Source organism: Haliaeetus albicilla, chromosome 13, assembly GCF_947461875.1.
Source record: "Haliaeetus albicilla chromosome 13, bHalAlb1.1, whole genome shotgun sequence".
Classification (NCBI taxonomy): domain Eukaryota; kingdom Metazoa; phylum Chordata; class Aves; order Accipitriformes; family Accipitridae; genus Haliaeetus; species Haliaeetus albicilla.
This window is the reverse complement of record NC_091495.1, coordinates 27,032,185-27,049,130: the sequence shown is the minus strand read 5'-3', so window position 1 is coordinate 27,049,130 and position 16,946 is coordinate 27,032,185. Positions and strand designations below refer to the sequence as shown.

Sequence of the window (16,946 nt, the reverse complement as noted above, 5' to 3'; positions counted from 1 at the left end):
GCACCAGTACCACTGTAACATTAAAATAAAGTTTTTTCATTATAGTAGTTATTGAACATGTTTCAGTCAACTTTCATGTTTTGATATGACAGGTGATTATTACCTGCTTAATAAAGTGCAGTTTGAAGTGACTTTTTTTTTTTTTCTGAGACAAAAGGTTTGCCAGAACATGTGGACCCTCTTTTCTGGCTTCATGATCATGTGCTGAACAGAAAGCTGTATTTTTAAAGACAGCCTTAATTCCATCTCTAAAAGTACTTCCTGGTTTTTATCTTGCATCCAGTTATGTCCCTTGTTGCTTTTGGCCCACAGCAAGCTCAAATAAATACTGGAAAAGCAGAGACATGCATTAATATCAAAAAAGCAATGTTAAGTTACACCCATATTTTGCCTGGCAGTAAGCCCAGTGAAAATAGCCACCCACAGAGATTATTAGTACTCCTGACCTGGATAGTTTATTTAATAAAAAGTTTAAAATAACCAGAAACAGAACAGTGGAACCTTCAGCAGACAAGTTAATACCGTTCTTAAGCCCTAAATCTTAAACCTGAATCATCACTATAGGGTTTCAGTTGCAATGAACATGAGGGGGTCTGAAATATGCTGAGCGCCCAAGCTGTAGAAACAGTGTGATGGTTACTTGAAACAGTGCTCCTACCTGTCCTGCTTTTAAATGATAACATGATTTTCAGAAAATGGGTGTAGCTGCGGAAGAATAACATACTCATCATAACTTGAGTTTGTAAAAGTTTATTGTGCACATTTCAGTGGCCAAATTCTCTATAAATTGTTTAAAAAAATTATGGGATTATTTTTTTGAAAGTCAGTCCTATGTAAATATATCAAATTCAGTGTTGTTTTATGAAAAAAAGTGTTCATTACTTGGTGGAATAAACTATAGTTTTCTGGTTACTCCTAAGACTGTGTGATATAGGAAGTCATCATTTATTGCTTTTATTCTCTTATCTTTGTGAGCATCGTGGTTTAAGCCGAGCCGGCAACAGAGCACCATGAGGCCGCTCGCTCACTCCTCCTGCCTGGTGGGATTACGGGGAGAAAATATAACAAAAAGCTCACGGGTTGAGACAGGGATAGGGAGGGATCACTTGCCAATTACGGTCACGGGCAAAAAACAGACTCGGAGGGGGGGTGAGAGGAAGGAAACCAAGATCAATTTAATTTGTTACCCATCAAATCAGTGTAGGATAATGCGAAGTAAAACCAAATCTTAAAACAACTTCCCTCCACTGCTCCCTTCACCCTGGCCTCAACTCCACTCCCAATTTTCTCTACCTCCTCCCCCCCAGTGGCACAGGGAATGGGGGTTGCGTTGAGTTCATCACACGTTGTCTCTGCAGCTCCTTCCTCCTCAGGGGCAGGACTCCTCACTCTTCCCCTGCTCCAGCCTGGGGTCCCTCTCCCAGGAGACAGTCTGCCACAAAATTCTCCAACGCGAGTCCTTCCCATGGGCTGCAGTTCTTCATGAACTGCTCCAGTGTGAGTCCTTTCCGTGGGCTGCAGTCCTTCAGGCACAGGCTGCTCCAGCGTTGGCTTTCCCATGGAGTCACGGCCATCTTTGGGGGCATCCCCCTGCTCTGGTGTGGGGTCCTCCATGGGCTGCAGGTGGGCATCTGCTCCCCTGCTCATGGGCTGCAAGGGAATTACTTCCTCCGGCGCACCTCCTCCCTCTCCTTCTTCACTGACCTTGGTATGTGCATAGGTGTTTCTCTCACATTCCACTCCTTTCTCCACTCAGGTTTTCCCTTCTTAAATACGTTATCCCAGAGGCTCTACCACCATCATTGATTGGGTTGGCCTTGGCCAGCGGCAGGTCCAACTTGGAGCCAGGGAAGCTTCTAGCAACTTCTTGCAGGAGCCATCCCTGTAGCCCCTCCCCTGCTACCAAAACCCTGCCACACAAACCCAATACAGTGAGAAACTGGTCCAGTCTGTATATGGATAGTTGATTTCTCCCCCTGCTGCTGCCTGCTCTACGCTTCTTCCCTAATCTCATTTAACATTTCCTGATAACTATCATATTCATGACCAGCAATATACTACAAATACTGCATTTCTAACATAAAATGTGGGATTTGCACCCAGAAAGTTTTTCCTGTAATCTTTTTATACTGTTATGCTTTACATTATCTTTCATATATGTTGCTAGTCCTCCACCTCCATGTCTGACTTTTGACTTCAGTAAAATTGGAGATGGGCAACAGTGGACTACCAGGGAATGTGCCAGGAGAACCTAGTTTTCTGCTTAGCAAGAAGTTCTGGAGCCTAAATTCAGTTTACGCATCCTTGTGTCATTGTTACCAATGTAGATCACCACTACTGGCTCATTCCCTCAACTCTCAAATTATCCAACTGTCTAGGGGGGTCTTCCTTTTCACTCAGCAGGACAGTCCTCCTGGACATATGTCCCCCACAATAGAATCCTCCACTGTCATCATCTGCTTCTTTTTGTCCATTAAGCTCCTGTCATCACTGCAAGGAGCCACTGTGTTATCATCTGAACAGGTCGTATTGTCCATCCTTCCTTCCTGCCTTCCCCGGGATATCTCCCTGTACAAGGTCCTTGGCAGGACTGAAGAGAAAAACTGAGAACCTCATTCATACTTTCCTCACCTACCTTCTTTTTGCCCTTTTTGAGCAAAACTGTGTTGCAAACAACCTTGCTTTCTGTCTCTGTATTACAATTCAGTCTTAACATAGAAGTTTGTCCACTTGGATCTAAGTATTGATTTTTTTTAGCTGAAGCTGTAACACCAGTCACAACACTTTTTATTTTAGATCATCCTGGTCTCTTATTAATAACTCTGTAAAACAGTTTAGACTAGGTGATTTTTTTTCCCCCCAAGTTAAAGTCAGGTCTCAGTTAGAAGTGTACAAAAATACCTGGTGTATGTTACTGTGTTTTTTCAGGTAGGTAAGCTGACACTTATGACAGACTTATGACAAATAATTTTGACATGGCCCGTATTTTATTGAGTTGCAGGGATGTTATTGAAGATACTAGGTTTTTACTCGTAGCTTTTGTATTGAAATTTCCTAAAAAAGCAACTCGATGTATTTTTTGAATCCTAACCCAAGTACTTATTCTTTTTAAAGGAGTTCCTACAGTGGGAACCACAGCAATCAAGGAGGAAAATACTCTGATTACAGATACAGTTTCTGTGCATGCTGAAGGTGCTGTTGAAGCAAATGAAAACTTTCACCAAAAAGAACAAAAACAAACGTTGCAGTCTCTTTTCTCTTTGCTCCGTGAAGAGGTTGAGCAGATGGATTCAAAGATACTGCCCCTGTGTCTCCATCAGGTACTTCCTATGATTCTGGGGTGTTGCACACAATTCTGTTTTTATTTGAGACCTTTATTCATTAGGAAAAAATGCATTAATTCAACATATGCCAATATGTGTATCTGGGCAGGGTATTTTGATATATAACAGATGGTCAAGGCAAATATCTCCTCTAAGGTCTTCTAACATATGTTGAATTGTAAACTGCCTTGAAAGTATATTCTGCAGTTAAAGGAAACTCTGAAGAATTGGTTTTCTAATTCCCCAAATGATGAAATTCTAGTCTGGCAGGAAGATTTAGGAAAATCACTCTTCAACATACCTTAGCTATGGTTTGTAAGACACTGGTATAGATATAAGACAGCTGATGTCTGCATAACATTTTAAATCTGGAATTATTTTTACTGTTGCAGACTTCTTTCTAGCACGAATTTCATGCATGAATGCTAAGATTCAAGGTTTCTTAGTGTATACTTTTTTATAGCACAGTTGCCATACCTGCAAGACCAGAGGAAATACTGTGTGATTTGAAAAGCAATCTTTTTTACTGACCGAGCAGTGTGTTTTTCTTTCTGGAGATTATGATGCAAGATGAATAAGTTGATAGGACTTGACACAGTATTAATTTATAGTTTAGTTGTGTCGGACTAACGGTGGACTAAAAGACTTTTTGTTGGCTGTAGTGTCTAATATGGACTATATATATAGATACTATACAGTGTCTGATTTGACTTAGTTGCATTATCCTTATTGTGGAAAATGGGATGATTGTGATATTTTAAACTTCTAAACTGTGATGACACTCCTGCATTCTTATTGTCTTTGATATAAATAAGTGATTATATTTGAGAAAGAGGTTTCTCATTAGTATTGCAAATTATAGGTAATTTACATTTGACATAGAATTCTAATTATTTTTTTTTTAATCTGTGTTTGAGTGGATACTCGATATCGTTCCTTAATTTATTTGAAACTTAGCATTAGGGTTAACTATTTGTACTTTTAGCCAAGCCAAATTTGGTGGTTATTCATGAGTCAGTACGAAGGTCTGTTTTGAAAAACAACACGGTTAAGGCAAAAACTTCAAAACACTTTACAAATATTAAGGAGTGTCATCAAACATAATGGAGGTGAAATCTGTTTGCTGCTTTTTAGATGAGGAAGCCAAACCCTGAGGGTAACAACCTTTTGAAAGTCATACAGGAACTGTGACAGAACTGAGAACAGAGTGTGCATTTCCAGATTCAAACATGTAATCTAACACCATCTCTTTTCTTAAGAAATATCAAGCATTTTGAATGGAGTGTTGAAAGAAAGCTAGCAGAATTTACAGGGATCGTAACACACTTTTTAATCTGGGGAAAAAATAAAGGATTTTAAAGATAGCATTTATGTTCTCATGTAAAGTGGGTCTATTAAGAATTTTTTTTTCCTTTTCCAGCAAGTTAACCTGTCTTCTTCAGTCTCTTTTTCAGATTGCTACTACAGCCTGCCAGTAACTTTCTTATAGGCCAAGTCTAGCAAATACCCTTCTATCACATTCTCTTTTTATTCTGTATGACAAAATTCAATGTAAAATAAAGAGCTGTGTCAGATGTTCTGGAGTATTAACAATCTGCATTGTTAGTGGGAAGCCTGTATTAAATATTTAAAGGCTGTAGGATATTAGGGGCTGTTCTAAGGTTTAACTTCTAATTAAAATAGGATGTAATTTTTTTCCTGTCTTGAATGGGATTCCTGTAAATTGCTTATCATTTGTTACAGAATCTAAGAAGTACTTATATATAAAACACAGATACAGAGCTTTGGCAGCTCCAGAAACCCTTAGGAGACTACTGTGGATAGCAGACAAAATGTGCAGATAAAGAGCCTTAGAAGTCACTTACCAATTCTCTTTTGGAGGTACTGGGCTCAGAATGGCTAGTGACTAGTAACAAGTCTGAGAAATTGTAATCTAGACTCCTCTATCAAGTTGCTGTGTTTTTTGAGCAATCATGTTTAGACTTTTACAAAAGTGTCCACTTGTTAAGCCCTTCAAATTATGAGTGCCTAATTTGATATGCCCCAAAGATTTTTGAGATTGAATGTTTGTGTGCTCCCACAGAAGTTATTGGAGTATCAGCTATGAGGTGTCCCAACAGAACATTCAAGTACCAGGGTACCTGCAGTTACTGGACACATTTTGCAAGAGGGGCCCTTGTCACACCCTGCATGGCAAATAGGAAGACTGCCAACATTCGCTGTCCCTGAAGATTGATTAGTTACTGCTTGTAAAGGTCACTGATACTGTAGAGTTCTGAGGAACAAAATATTTTTATTTCTGAGGTTTATATTTTTTGTATTTTGTTGCATTTACAAACAAAGCCATCAGTATTCCTCAGCTTTCTAGGGTAGCCTGCCCAGTTTTCTAGCAAGCACAAATAAGTGGTTGTTGCAAGTCTCAAAGATTATTTTTCTACAGGGAAGAATTGGAAGAAAAAAGTTTCAGTTACCACGTTAGCTTTTCTATACAGTGTTAACACCTTTTCCTTTCCAGGTATCAGCTCTATCTTTTCTATAATACTCCCCACCACAAACTCAGAGTCAAAGTGAAATTCTGATTCTGATTCAAAACATGCTCATTTTCTGACTGTCTTTGGATATTTGCTTTTGTCTGAGCTGGTTGCATGGACTCTAGTACAATGGTGTCTTTGCCCTTTTAGTCCAAGAAATAATCTTTTATATCAGTTCTGGGGAAAAAAAACAACAGAAAAAAACCCAAACAAACCAAAAAACTGATCCCTTTACTTGATTAACAGGAAAAATATTTTTTCTAACTGGCATCTCAACTTTTCTTCTAGAAGTTCGGCCACTTCCATGCTTGTGATTTTGGCTTTGAAATACCTGGTTGAAAGTAAAAGATCACTAGGAGGAGGATAGTAAATCTATTTCAGTAGTCTGCAATTAAAATATGTAGCTTTGCTATAGCAATAACTTGGTATACTGGAACATAATTTTCTCTTATGTTTGCATGCTGGTATTCTTAGTTTATACACAGCTTCTCAGTATATAAACCCTTGGTGATCTATTTACTGTTCCTTTTTGCAGTGATCTGTTAAAGATAGGCGTTATAAAATTACCCAGACAGGGTGAAGTTGTTTTTTAAGATGTTGCAGCTGGACATCTTGAATGCTTAGGCATAGAGATCCCTTGTTCAATTCCTAGCCATTGGCTAAGATAGCAGCTGTTCCAGCAGCATTTAATGTTAGCTTACACATTTTATTAAGCTAGAAGTGCTGTAGATTGACTTTGGTGTTCAAGTATTTTATATGTAGTCTGTCTTATGTGTGATTTTTTTTTGGTCCTCTGTAACTGCTTGGGAACTATTTTTGTTCTCTATATTAAACCTCCTTAGCACTTTGAGCTCTAAATGCAACAGGGAAAGTTTGCTTATTTTTTGTGTCAACTCCCTAGTATTTCTTTGTTTTGACTTGTCTGTATTAAATAAACATCCATCTAAGAGAACAACTTGAAGAATTGTTGTGATTTTTAGGTGTTTTTTTTAAATGGTCATTTTTGGCAGAGGTGTTACAAATCCAATTTTACTTATTCTGCTATAGAAATGTCAAGCTAGGGAGGAAGAACTGCAGATTTGTTCCATGTCATAACAACTACAGTGCAAATCAAAGAACTGCCATCTGGCTTAAGTCCATGACTTGTTCTATTGTTGAAGAGCTTCAGATATCAAGGTGTTAGACTTAGCGAACTGACACATGAGGTAGAAGGTCTTTAAATCTTTTTAACACAGCAGAGCAGCTTCAGGAAAGGAAGTGGCAGAAGGCTGCTGCAATGGTATTGTCTGGCTTCTGCGGGTGGACTAGGAGTAATACAGAAAAAAATGAAGAATTTGAGTCCTTATATGTTTATCTCATGAATTTCAAATATTCATATTGTAAATATTTCAAATTCTATGTATTTGAAATGTGTTGTAATTATTGTAAATATTTATTGTTAATAGGATATAAACAGGAAGGTCGTTGGTGTGCCTCTGATGCTGTGATAGGTGATATTTTTAGTGTCTTTTATCCAAAGATTGTTCTTTTCTCATCAGTCAGGAAACCTCCATTTCTCCATTTTATCACATTGCACTGTAATGCTCAGGAGAGCTCAGCAATGATCTTAATTTGGTCAAACATAAGGAAACAATGCTCAGTAACAGAATTCAAACTCTTCAACTCATAGCAGTAACCACAGTACTTCTAGGTAATTTTAAAACTTTCTAATATGATCATTAAAAAGTTTCTGAAATAATTTTTTGTTGTTGTAACAAGATAAAACCCAACTAACATTTGGGCAAATCCGTTTGTGTGAGAGGACTTAATATTTCTTTGCTGTTTGATAGTCTTTTTAAACATCTTTCCTACAATAAGAATACATGTATTTAGTCTGAACATTCGCATTTTACCCAAACTAAATATGAATCTGCAAAACAGATGTTTAAATCTATGAAAAAAAGTTTGTATTATATCCTTATCACTCTCATGAAAATTACAGAATCCTAATTTTTCTTTTTTTTACTTTTGCAGATAGCTGAGACCTATTTTCAAGAGGAGGAATGTATCCTTTTACTTGCAGAAATTGTTATGAGATATTAAAATAATCTGGCATGATAAAACATAAAAGACAAATGCTATACCATTGACTCACAGGTCGTGGGTCAGGGTTAGAAAGAAGTGAACAGCCATAATTTACCCATGAGTGAATATACAATATGTTAGCAGTCCTTCTTAATCAGACAGCTGGAATATGAGTTAAGCAATAAATCCCCTTCCAAAAGCTGTACCGATACAATCATTAGTAGTTGTGCACAAACAAGGAAGTAAGAAAATGTTTTCAAAGAACTTCTGTTTTCATACGGCAAGTTCTGTTCTAAGTATTAGTAACTGGGAATATGTCCAATCTAGATAGGGTCTGTATTCCATTATATCAAATAGGGCACTATTATGGTGACAACAAAATTATCACAACAGTTTGATTAGAATATGTACTGCAAGTGTCTAGGTTAGAATAAAAATACCAAACACACTGAGCTAAGGGAGATCAACAACCTGCAAACAATAACAACATGTTGTCTGGCAAATGCTAATTAGTCAAAATCGTATCGAGGTAGTTTTAGATACTGTTGTAGGACAACATGGGTATTGCTTCTGCCAACAGCTAGTTCAGTGGTCCAGTTTGGGTTTTTTTGTTCATAGATAATACAAATAAGTTTGTTCAAAAAGTTATAATAGTTGAGCTGTTGTGAATTACTCTGATATATTTCAGTAATTGTGGGAGAGAATAATCGTATTAAACCTTAAAGTGAAATTATATTTTTAGAAAAGGTGGACTGGGTTTTCCTCTATTTGCTTTTAAGGGAAAATGATCAGACTATGAAAAGAAGAGGCAAGAGTGGTAAACCCTTAAGGTATATGTGATTCACTAAGATGCGTCATAAATGACAGAATCTGTGCATAAAGATTATTTCTTTATTATGTAATTTGTTACAAACAAAATACAGCAAATAGGCAATTATAATGGTTAAGTAACAAAGCATAAGAAACCTGGAAAGGTATCCTTGAAACCTAGCCAAATTATATTAGCCTCTAGTACAAAACCAGAGAAATAATTTGCAATATTATAAAAGCAATATATAAAATATCCATCACTGTCTTAGAAGGCTTTACTTCTGTCTTGGTCACCATATTTCAAAAGCATCCATCAGAAAATCCAAAATACAGAGCACAAAATAAAGGCATGGAAAAAATATGTACTAAATTATGGCTCTGCAGGGGGAAATACAGTAAATTTAAAATGTGTTCAGCAGCATGATAGAAAGACAGTTTCTCTTTCATAGAAGTTGCTTTAATCGAAGGGCACTGTATTTAGAGCTGATCAAAGGAAATATTTTTAATGCAATGTACACCTGATGTGTGGAATTCAACACCACTATATAATACATATTTATGAAGGATATCTCCTCTGTACTTGAAACCATCGGTTTCCTGAGGTTAATAAAGAACTTCCTTGATCATGTTGCACTATTAATTATCCATGACAGGCATTTTAATTCATCCAGTGTAGAACTTCATATTAACAATAATTCAGGGTTTGTTGTTGTGATCCTCTAAGGCTATCTCTCTGATCTGTAATTCTGTTTATAATAACAGATTTCTTGAAGGCAGGGAATATTCTTCCCATTAATATTGTTGTTCATGAGCCATGCTATGTATATGTTGCATGAGGCTAACAAGAATAACAAGTACTGGTTATGTTTTTGTAATAATTACTCCAGTATTCTAATTAGCATGAATAATGGAAAATATTTTTTCTATATTACTAGGAACTTCATTCACTGTACTTCTATCCTCATTGTACTGTAGAATTAAATTTCAGATAGCTGGCAAAACATGGCTTAAAACAGAAAAACTAACAACTTGGGCGTGATAGAACTAGAATTATCCTGACTATTACAAAATATATAACTATCAGTATACCTTTGTGAATATATTGATAACCCTAAGGGAGAGAAAAGAGTTCTTCATATAGAAGAAAGGTAAGCAGAATCTTCAGAAAGAAGAAAAAGGTGAACTCAGCTGTCCCACAGTGTTGTATACGATGGTTGAAAAGGGGGAGGGTATTTCTTGAAAGTTTGAGTTGGGGAATTTTTTTAAATACTGTCTCCTGCTAGTCAGCAGAAAGGAGCCATATTTTCAGTTAGTTATGGTTATTGACATATAATTGTATTTCTTGAGAGATACATGCTGGTACTTGTATAATTGTTTTGCTTTTCATTTCCAGGTATTTTGTTTTCTGATAAGAGTTGTCACCATAATAACATTTTGCTCGTTTCTTTTCTAGAAAAGCTTTTGTTGGACTTAAGGCACGTGGGAATAGGTAACTGCTGAAGAGAATAGGATTTTAATTTTTTGGAACTTGTCTCAACTTAGCTTACTTCTTACTTGCTGTTTTCATGTCTGCTATTATTTTCTTCCTTGCACAGAAATCTGGATGCTAGCCATTACTCATTTTGATTCAATTATGTCCAATTTCAGGTACATAATGATTGCCCTTTCAAATATGGTGCCAAATATAAATAAATTGTAACATGTCCATATATGTGTCCATTTTTCTTAACCTTCCATTCAGATGAGAAGGCGATGAAGTTCATTCAGCTCGAACGACTGTATCATGAGCAGCTACTTGCAAATCTTTCTTCCATACAGGAGCAGTGGGGTGAGTACAGGCTAAACTAATATGCTACAAGAAAGAGTTAATTTGTTTTGTATTTCTAAATAATAGAGTATACATTTTGCCAGCTTAAAAATATTACATAGCAAAAGCAGCATTTATATCAGAATTTCTCTGAGCTTGTTACAAGAGAAGTATTCCTGCTTTAGATCTCTTCTCACACATTTCATGAAAAAGGTGCAAATAGTTTGTCCTTCTTTATTCTATTAATTGAGACTTTGATTGATCCACAGTTGTTTTGAGCTTATTTTTGGTTTAGGGTTGGTGAATCTGATGTGATGAAAATAAAATGTGTTGTGAAAAAATACAATGTTTTTTTGCATAGTGTGAAACAAGATTGTAGAGCATACACAGAAGAGTTGCCAATGTTTGTCCATTAATTAGTTTCACATATATGTTTTATGTTAAGCAAATACTATTTTTATAGTACTTTGGGTAAAAATTATCTTGATGTAATTTAGAAAGAAAATGGAAAACAGCAGTTCCTAGTGCAGTTACAACACTGAAGAATTCAGCTAAAGAACTGAGCGGTGAAGAGCTGGAAAAGCTTACTAGAGTTTGCTCTTCACATCAACAGTAAGTATACGAAAATATTATTACTTTTCCAGTACTAATATGTTAGTGCATCTGTTGTCTACTTGCCAGTGTAGGTGTTTTAAAATAGTCTGTGTCAAAATAAAAGTTGCATCCCATTGACTTAAGTGAATTTGGTTATAAAGTGGTGGTTCTTTTTGATACCTAACTAAAATGATTCCGTTACCATCAATTTTCACAATGTTTTAATATGGTCTGAGGAATGTATAGGGACTAGATCTGAACTGTTTTCAGGGAATCATTAGTTTGCCAGAAGTGGAGTTTTGAGTTTTAGTATTTTCAGCCAAAGTAAAAACTGAGCAATGTTAATTTAGGAAGAGAGAGACTGTAGAACTGATGATGGTGCTTGTGTCTAGTACCTGTTGTTTTAATCATTGTTTTTAAATGCAATTGCCCAGCATCTCAGACTCCAGCACTCACATCTACCCTGTAGGATTTTATTCCCAGATTTTCCACATTTTAGGACAATTCCCTAATGCTTTAAGTCATTCTCCTTATCTTCTGTTGATTTCATACAGGTTGCGTAAACATTATGAAGCAGTGATTCTGTAGTTCCCTAGTGTGGCAGTATTCTGAAAAGTTGTGAAATCTTGGTTCATACCTGCTTTGCCTGATTCATCAGCCTCCTGAATCAGTATATCATAGTATCACAAACTTTTGGATGGTGCCTAGGGTGCTCTTCTGGAGAGTACCACATAGAGGATTATACCCATCAGAAAGGAGGAGATCTGTTATTTCATGGGTGAATGTCCTACCTACTAGACATTGAGTTTAAAGGACAGATGGAAAAAATTATACCAGCTGCCACTGAAAAACAATCAGCCAACGATAATACAGAAACTAGCCACATGCAAAGGCTGTGAAAAGAGCAACTTGTGACAGGGGAGATGCTCTCAATCAGATGGGGAGAGAGAACTTTTTCAAATACATTTGCATTGGCTTAGTCAGTTTGGGAGTAACAAAAGACAAAATGCTTGTGTTCACAGAGAGTATGATTTAGCCTTCATGTTTTTTCTTCTGGGTGACCATACAGAAGTTTGAAAACACCCAGGCTGACTGCCAGAACCCAGGCAGGGATTGTTTATTTGTAGTATGAATGCATTTGCAAGGGAGCCCCTGGAAGGTGTACTCCTGCATTTCCACAGGAGGAGGAGGCAGCTCTAGCACCGTAGCTGCATGTTTACACCCACAGCCTGCTGCTACTGAGAGATTGCACTCTGAGTGCCTGCAGGGTTCCTTGGGCTACATTTCCTTGCACATCACTTTGCAAGCCCACAGAAAGATTAAGAATCAAGTCTATTGCAATTTGTATGCTGCAACTAGCAGCACCTCCCTATTGTCACCTCGATTGTCACCTTGTTGAGAATAACTCTACTTTCTCTTTCTAATTCTTCCATGCAGCCTCACCTCATAATACAAAATTTCAGTTATGTAACATCATTCCTGTTTCTGAGAAACCCTGCAATTGGATAAAAATTAAGGCTTGTGTTCATTTGCCATGATTAGTTCTCTGTAATGCTATTACTCTTCCAAACTCTCTAGGCAAAAGCCTATTTGCTTTTATTTGTTTCATATATTTTTTTGTCCTAAGCTTTAATCTCAATTTATTTTATAATTAAAGTTATACTTTAATTTTTAATGAATAACATGCAGGTCTCGGAAAATGTGAGCTTTTTGCTTTTGGAATTGAAAGTTTCTGATACTCAAGGTCTACAGCTACATACTGGACGTGTTCTTTAAAGATAGTTTTGAGTGCCCTTTATTTGAAGTTTGAATGCTAAAATTTAAAAGTCAATGCAAGTTTTAAAAGTTTGTTAAAGAGTATGAACATCAATGCTTTTCCCTTTTGCCTCTCCTACTTTTATTTTCAGTAGCTTTAAACAAAATGGTCAACATTTTATCTTCATTGCTGTATGAAAGGCTGCGAGACAGATTGTGCATGATAAAATACATCGTGCATGAATCTCTACACAGTTTGCAAAGTCCATGCTGTTAGCAGCGCTGACTCACCTGTGCATCCCAGTGAAATCAGTGGGAGCTGCTGTATCTTACAGCACCCAGAAAACGTGTCCCAGTGTAAACAGTCTGTGGAGAGAGAAATATGTTTTGTGGGGGTTTTTTTCCATTCCTCAGTCTCTGTTACAGTGATCATTATTTTTAATACTAGTAGACACTGAGTCCTTACATGATTTTTAAAGTTGGTAAAGTTCCTTCTGAGCATAAAAGTTTTACAGGAATTTAGATCACTTGATACATTGCAGTAAACTTTCTTTTGACTGCTTTCGCAATTAGGTGGAGCAATGTTTGGGCTAATTGGTCTTCTGATGATATTCACATATGGTACAGATCTGTGCTTGAAAGTATGCTAGCATGCTGACACTGTTCCAATGTAAGAAGAGTTCTGTGCTAATATTAGAGCAGAGCAAAGGTTTATAAGATTTCAGTGACATTTGTTATGAAAAATATTGCTATGAAGTTGTTTAATTTATTCTTTTTTTCTTTATTGCTGCAGGCCACAGGCATCCAAAAACAAGGTAAGCAGCTGTTTAATTGAATTCTGCTTTGTCAAAGATTGCTAATAAATATATTTTTAATATTATTAGTTATAATATTTCCAGTTTAGTATAGAAACTGTTTGAAGTTTGGATGTCTCAAAAAGTCACAGTTGTCCTGTTTAATTCCAAAAATTACAGGAAATACTATCATATTTTACAGCTAGTAGCTGCAGAAAGTACATGGGAAAGCGGTTGTTTGCATCAGTTAATGGAATCAAAAAATTTAAATGAAAGAGAAGCTGCTGCTTTTAAATCAGGTATGTGTGTGTGTATGTACATGTGCATATGTTTTAAATATTATGCTGTAATGACATATTCATATAAATACTATGAAGCTATTTAATTAGAAGCTACAATATTTGTTGGATTCCCATGGATTCATCTATTTGTGCAAATCTTAATTTTTTTTTTTCACAACTGCACAATGGGCTTACTCTGCAATTTTAATTAGTCATTGATATTCAGAATTGTAATAAAAGTAATTTTAGCTTCCATCAAAAAAATGTCCTTTAAATGAGCATACATTTCTAGCAGCCTACATAAGCTACAAAATTGTGTAAAACTAGAGATAAGGTACATAATTTGTATGTATAAAATATAAGGTAAACAATCTGATGACAAATACTCTGAGTTGTGGCAATTCAGTATAGTTAACAGTATTATTAACTGTTTTAAATTACATGCAATATACTGATTTTGAGACATATTTTTCTGTAACAGCACAGAAAATTAGGAAGCTTTTGGGGGATCTTGAAGAGAAAAACATACTTCAGTTAATTTTTTTCTGTACAGACTTTTACGTCAGCTTCATTTTCTTTCTCCTGCCTTTGGGCAGTGGCTGTTTTGTTTGAGTAATTTGTTAGAATCATTGGGTTCTTATGAAACATTTGCAAATTAGTGAATTGTTAAAATGGAGATGGAGGGGGAAAGAGCATTGGTAGACTACCAGGCTGTGCTTTATCTCTCCGCTCTATGAGCAAAATGTTTTCTTTTTTTGGCACGTTCCAGTTGCCAAAATGGGCCTAAACTGAGTACCTTTCATCACAAACAGCTAGAATTTCTCACAAGATGAGGGTTGGCCTCAGAAGGTCCCTTTAAACCTAAGCTATGCTACAAGTGTGTATCAGCCAGGATGTTCAGGAGAATCAGGAATTAATGAAGATACAGAGTCACAATTCTCTACATGTGTGGATCCTCCTCATCTTCATCCTCTTTTACCATGATCCCTATACTGCCTTTTCTATGTCCTTGTTCTTATAACCTAACTAAACACAAAACACTGAAAACATGAAACAAACACGTTCTACAGCTCAGCAAGCAGATCAAAAGAACCCAATGCTTTTTATTTTTGGATGGTTGGAAATTCCCATGGAAAAAAAACAGGCACTTACAATTTTTCTGTTGTTTTTATTCCAAGTGGGAATAAAGCTTTCTGGAGAGCAGAATTTCTGAACATTTGAAACTTCTGTATTAAGGAGCATTTTGTGTCAATGTTAAAATACTGTAGTACAACATCTAGACATATTAAAGTCTAATGTGGAAGTAATTAATGGTGTATATAGGTTTTTTTCATGCCTTTCTCTTAATGTAACTCATGTCAAAATGTCATCAAAATCATTGGGTTCCCATGAAATGTTTGTAAATTAATAAAGCTGTGTCATCCATTAGAAAGCGGTTCTGCTGAGAATTTTCCAGCAGTGCTAAATACCTTTTCAATATAAAGATATGAATATTTCAAGCCTAACTGAAGTTTAAATGCTTAAGATTTGAAAAAGATGCTTTTCACAAGATTAGCACATTCTTGAGGAAGCAACGACTTCTCACCCTAACAGGTCTCTTTATCTGTTAAGGCAGTGCGTGGTCAATTAGCTACTGCTGCCCCTCACTGAGTCAATGCGTCAGCAGCATGGGCCTGAAAATTTTTATTGCAGTTAGAAGGTTTTGGGTAGGGAAGGCATTGGTATGAACTAATACAGAAATTGGACAAAGATGATCCATAACTCTGAATTTGTATACACTGCTGAGTGCTGTATAAAAAATATTCAAGCTGTGGCTGAGTGATCCAGCTCAGGACTAGAAACAATACAGCCATTTGGGGCTGGTTCTTAATTTTGCCTGAACCCCAGCAGAATCCTATACTATAATAACCATACAGTTCCTAATATTTAAACTAACCTGTTCAGCATTAACCTAAATGCATGGACCTTCTCATTGAAAACTTAGAATGCTTGTCTTCTGCTTTTGGGGTTTTTTTTCTCTATGTCACAAAAAATGAGAAGTAAATGTATAAACTTTTTCTTCTTCTCTTAGAAATGTATCTGCCTATCTGCAGGGAGAACTACTTAACTCAGTTGCTGGTAGCAGAAGTCTGACTTAGGGTAAGACAGGAAAAGGAAATTCTCAAGTGGTTTGAAGACTGTCCTTCATATTAATTCATACGCCCCAAATAAGAATTTATCTAGCAATTATCAATGAGAAGTATTAGCTTATATGTAGAGATGTATATATTGCATTGTTGAGATTGTTGCACTGTACTACGGTAGCATCTCTGAAGTAAAATCACACTTCCTTACTAATCTAAAGCAAAAATTACTCCATTGACTTATTGCAGGCATTTGAGAACATAATTTGAGCCTCTGTAGGCAGCTGATCCTAAGAATTCACGATTCCTCTCTCCTGGGGATACAGTGACCAAGAAACAGCTTTATATGAAGTTGGCTAGTCAAGATTCCTGGGAGAGTCACTGAATTAGTTTTCTGCCCTTCTGAGCAAGGGTTGTGAATGGTCTGTTTTGTTGCATTTTCCTTTCTGGCAGATGTTCTCTTTGAGTATACCAACAGAGAGAACTGGGCCCTTAGAGCTATGTGTATATATTAAAAATGAGATTTGATACATCCTGTATCCATTAATTTCTTCAGTTTCTGACTGAAAGCCTTAATAGCCTTAGTGTTAACTAAAGATAATCAAATTCATGTGTTTCATGAAACCTTTTCTAATGAAATGATGAATTTAATAAAACTCTTAGCATAAGTTTGCAGTGGTACATTATAGACCTGTTTCCAAGTTGGGGAGAAACTGCTCATACCCTGTTTTCTTTTAGGTCATATGGGATTTGTGTTTTAAATGGGAATAGGGACAAAGATGGAGAAGTGTGAATTCTCCACTGGTAGAATGCCGTAAGTCAGTAGTCTCTCTGCTAGGCTGTCTTGGATTAACAGCATAAAAA

At 36.4% G+C, this 16,946-nt stretch overlaps 1 protein-coding gene across 5 annotated transcripts in view; it reads left to right on the top strand.

Moving 5' to 3' along the window:
* Positions 1-16,946, top strand: part of CNST (consortin, connexin sorting protein) — a 54,008-nt gene that overhangs the window by 20,310 nt on the left and 16,752 nt on the right. For 4 of the 5 annotated variants that reach the window (XM_069800587.1, XM_069800589.1, XM_069800588.1 and 1 more), the window contains 6 exons: positions 3,115-3,320; positions 7,868-7,898; positions 10,470-10,556; positions 11,033-11,147; positions 13,678-13,699; positions 13,881-13,977. In XM_069800587.1, the coding sequence (XP_069656688.1) occupies positions 3,115-3,320; positions 7,868-7,898; positions 10,470-10,556; positions 11,033-11,147; positions 13,678-13,699; positions 13,881-13,977 (558 nt within the window). Of the gene's footprint in view, positions 1-3,114; positions 3,321-7,867; positions 7,899-10,469; positions 10,557-11,032; positions 11,148-13,677; positions 13,700-13,858; positions 13,978-16,946 lie in introns of all 5 variants that reach the window. The other variant, XM_069800591.1, reaches the window with a different exon arrangement.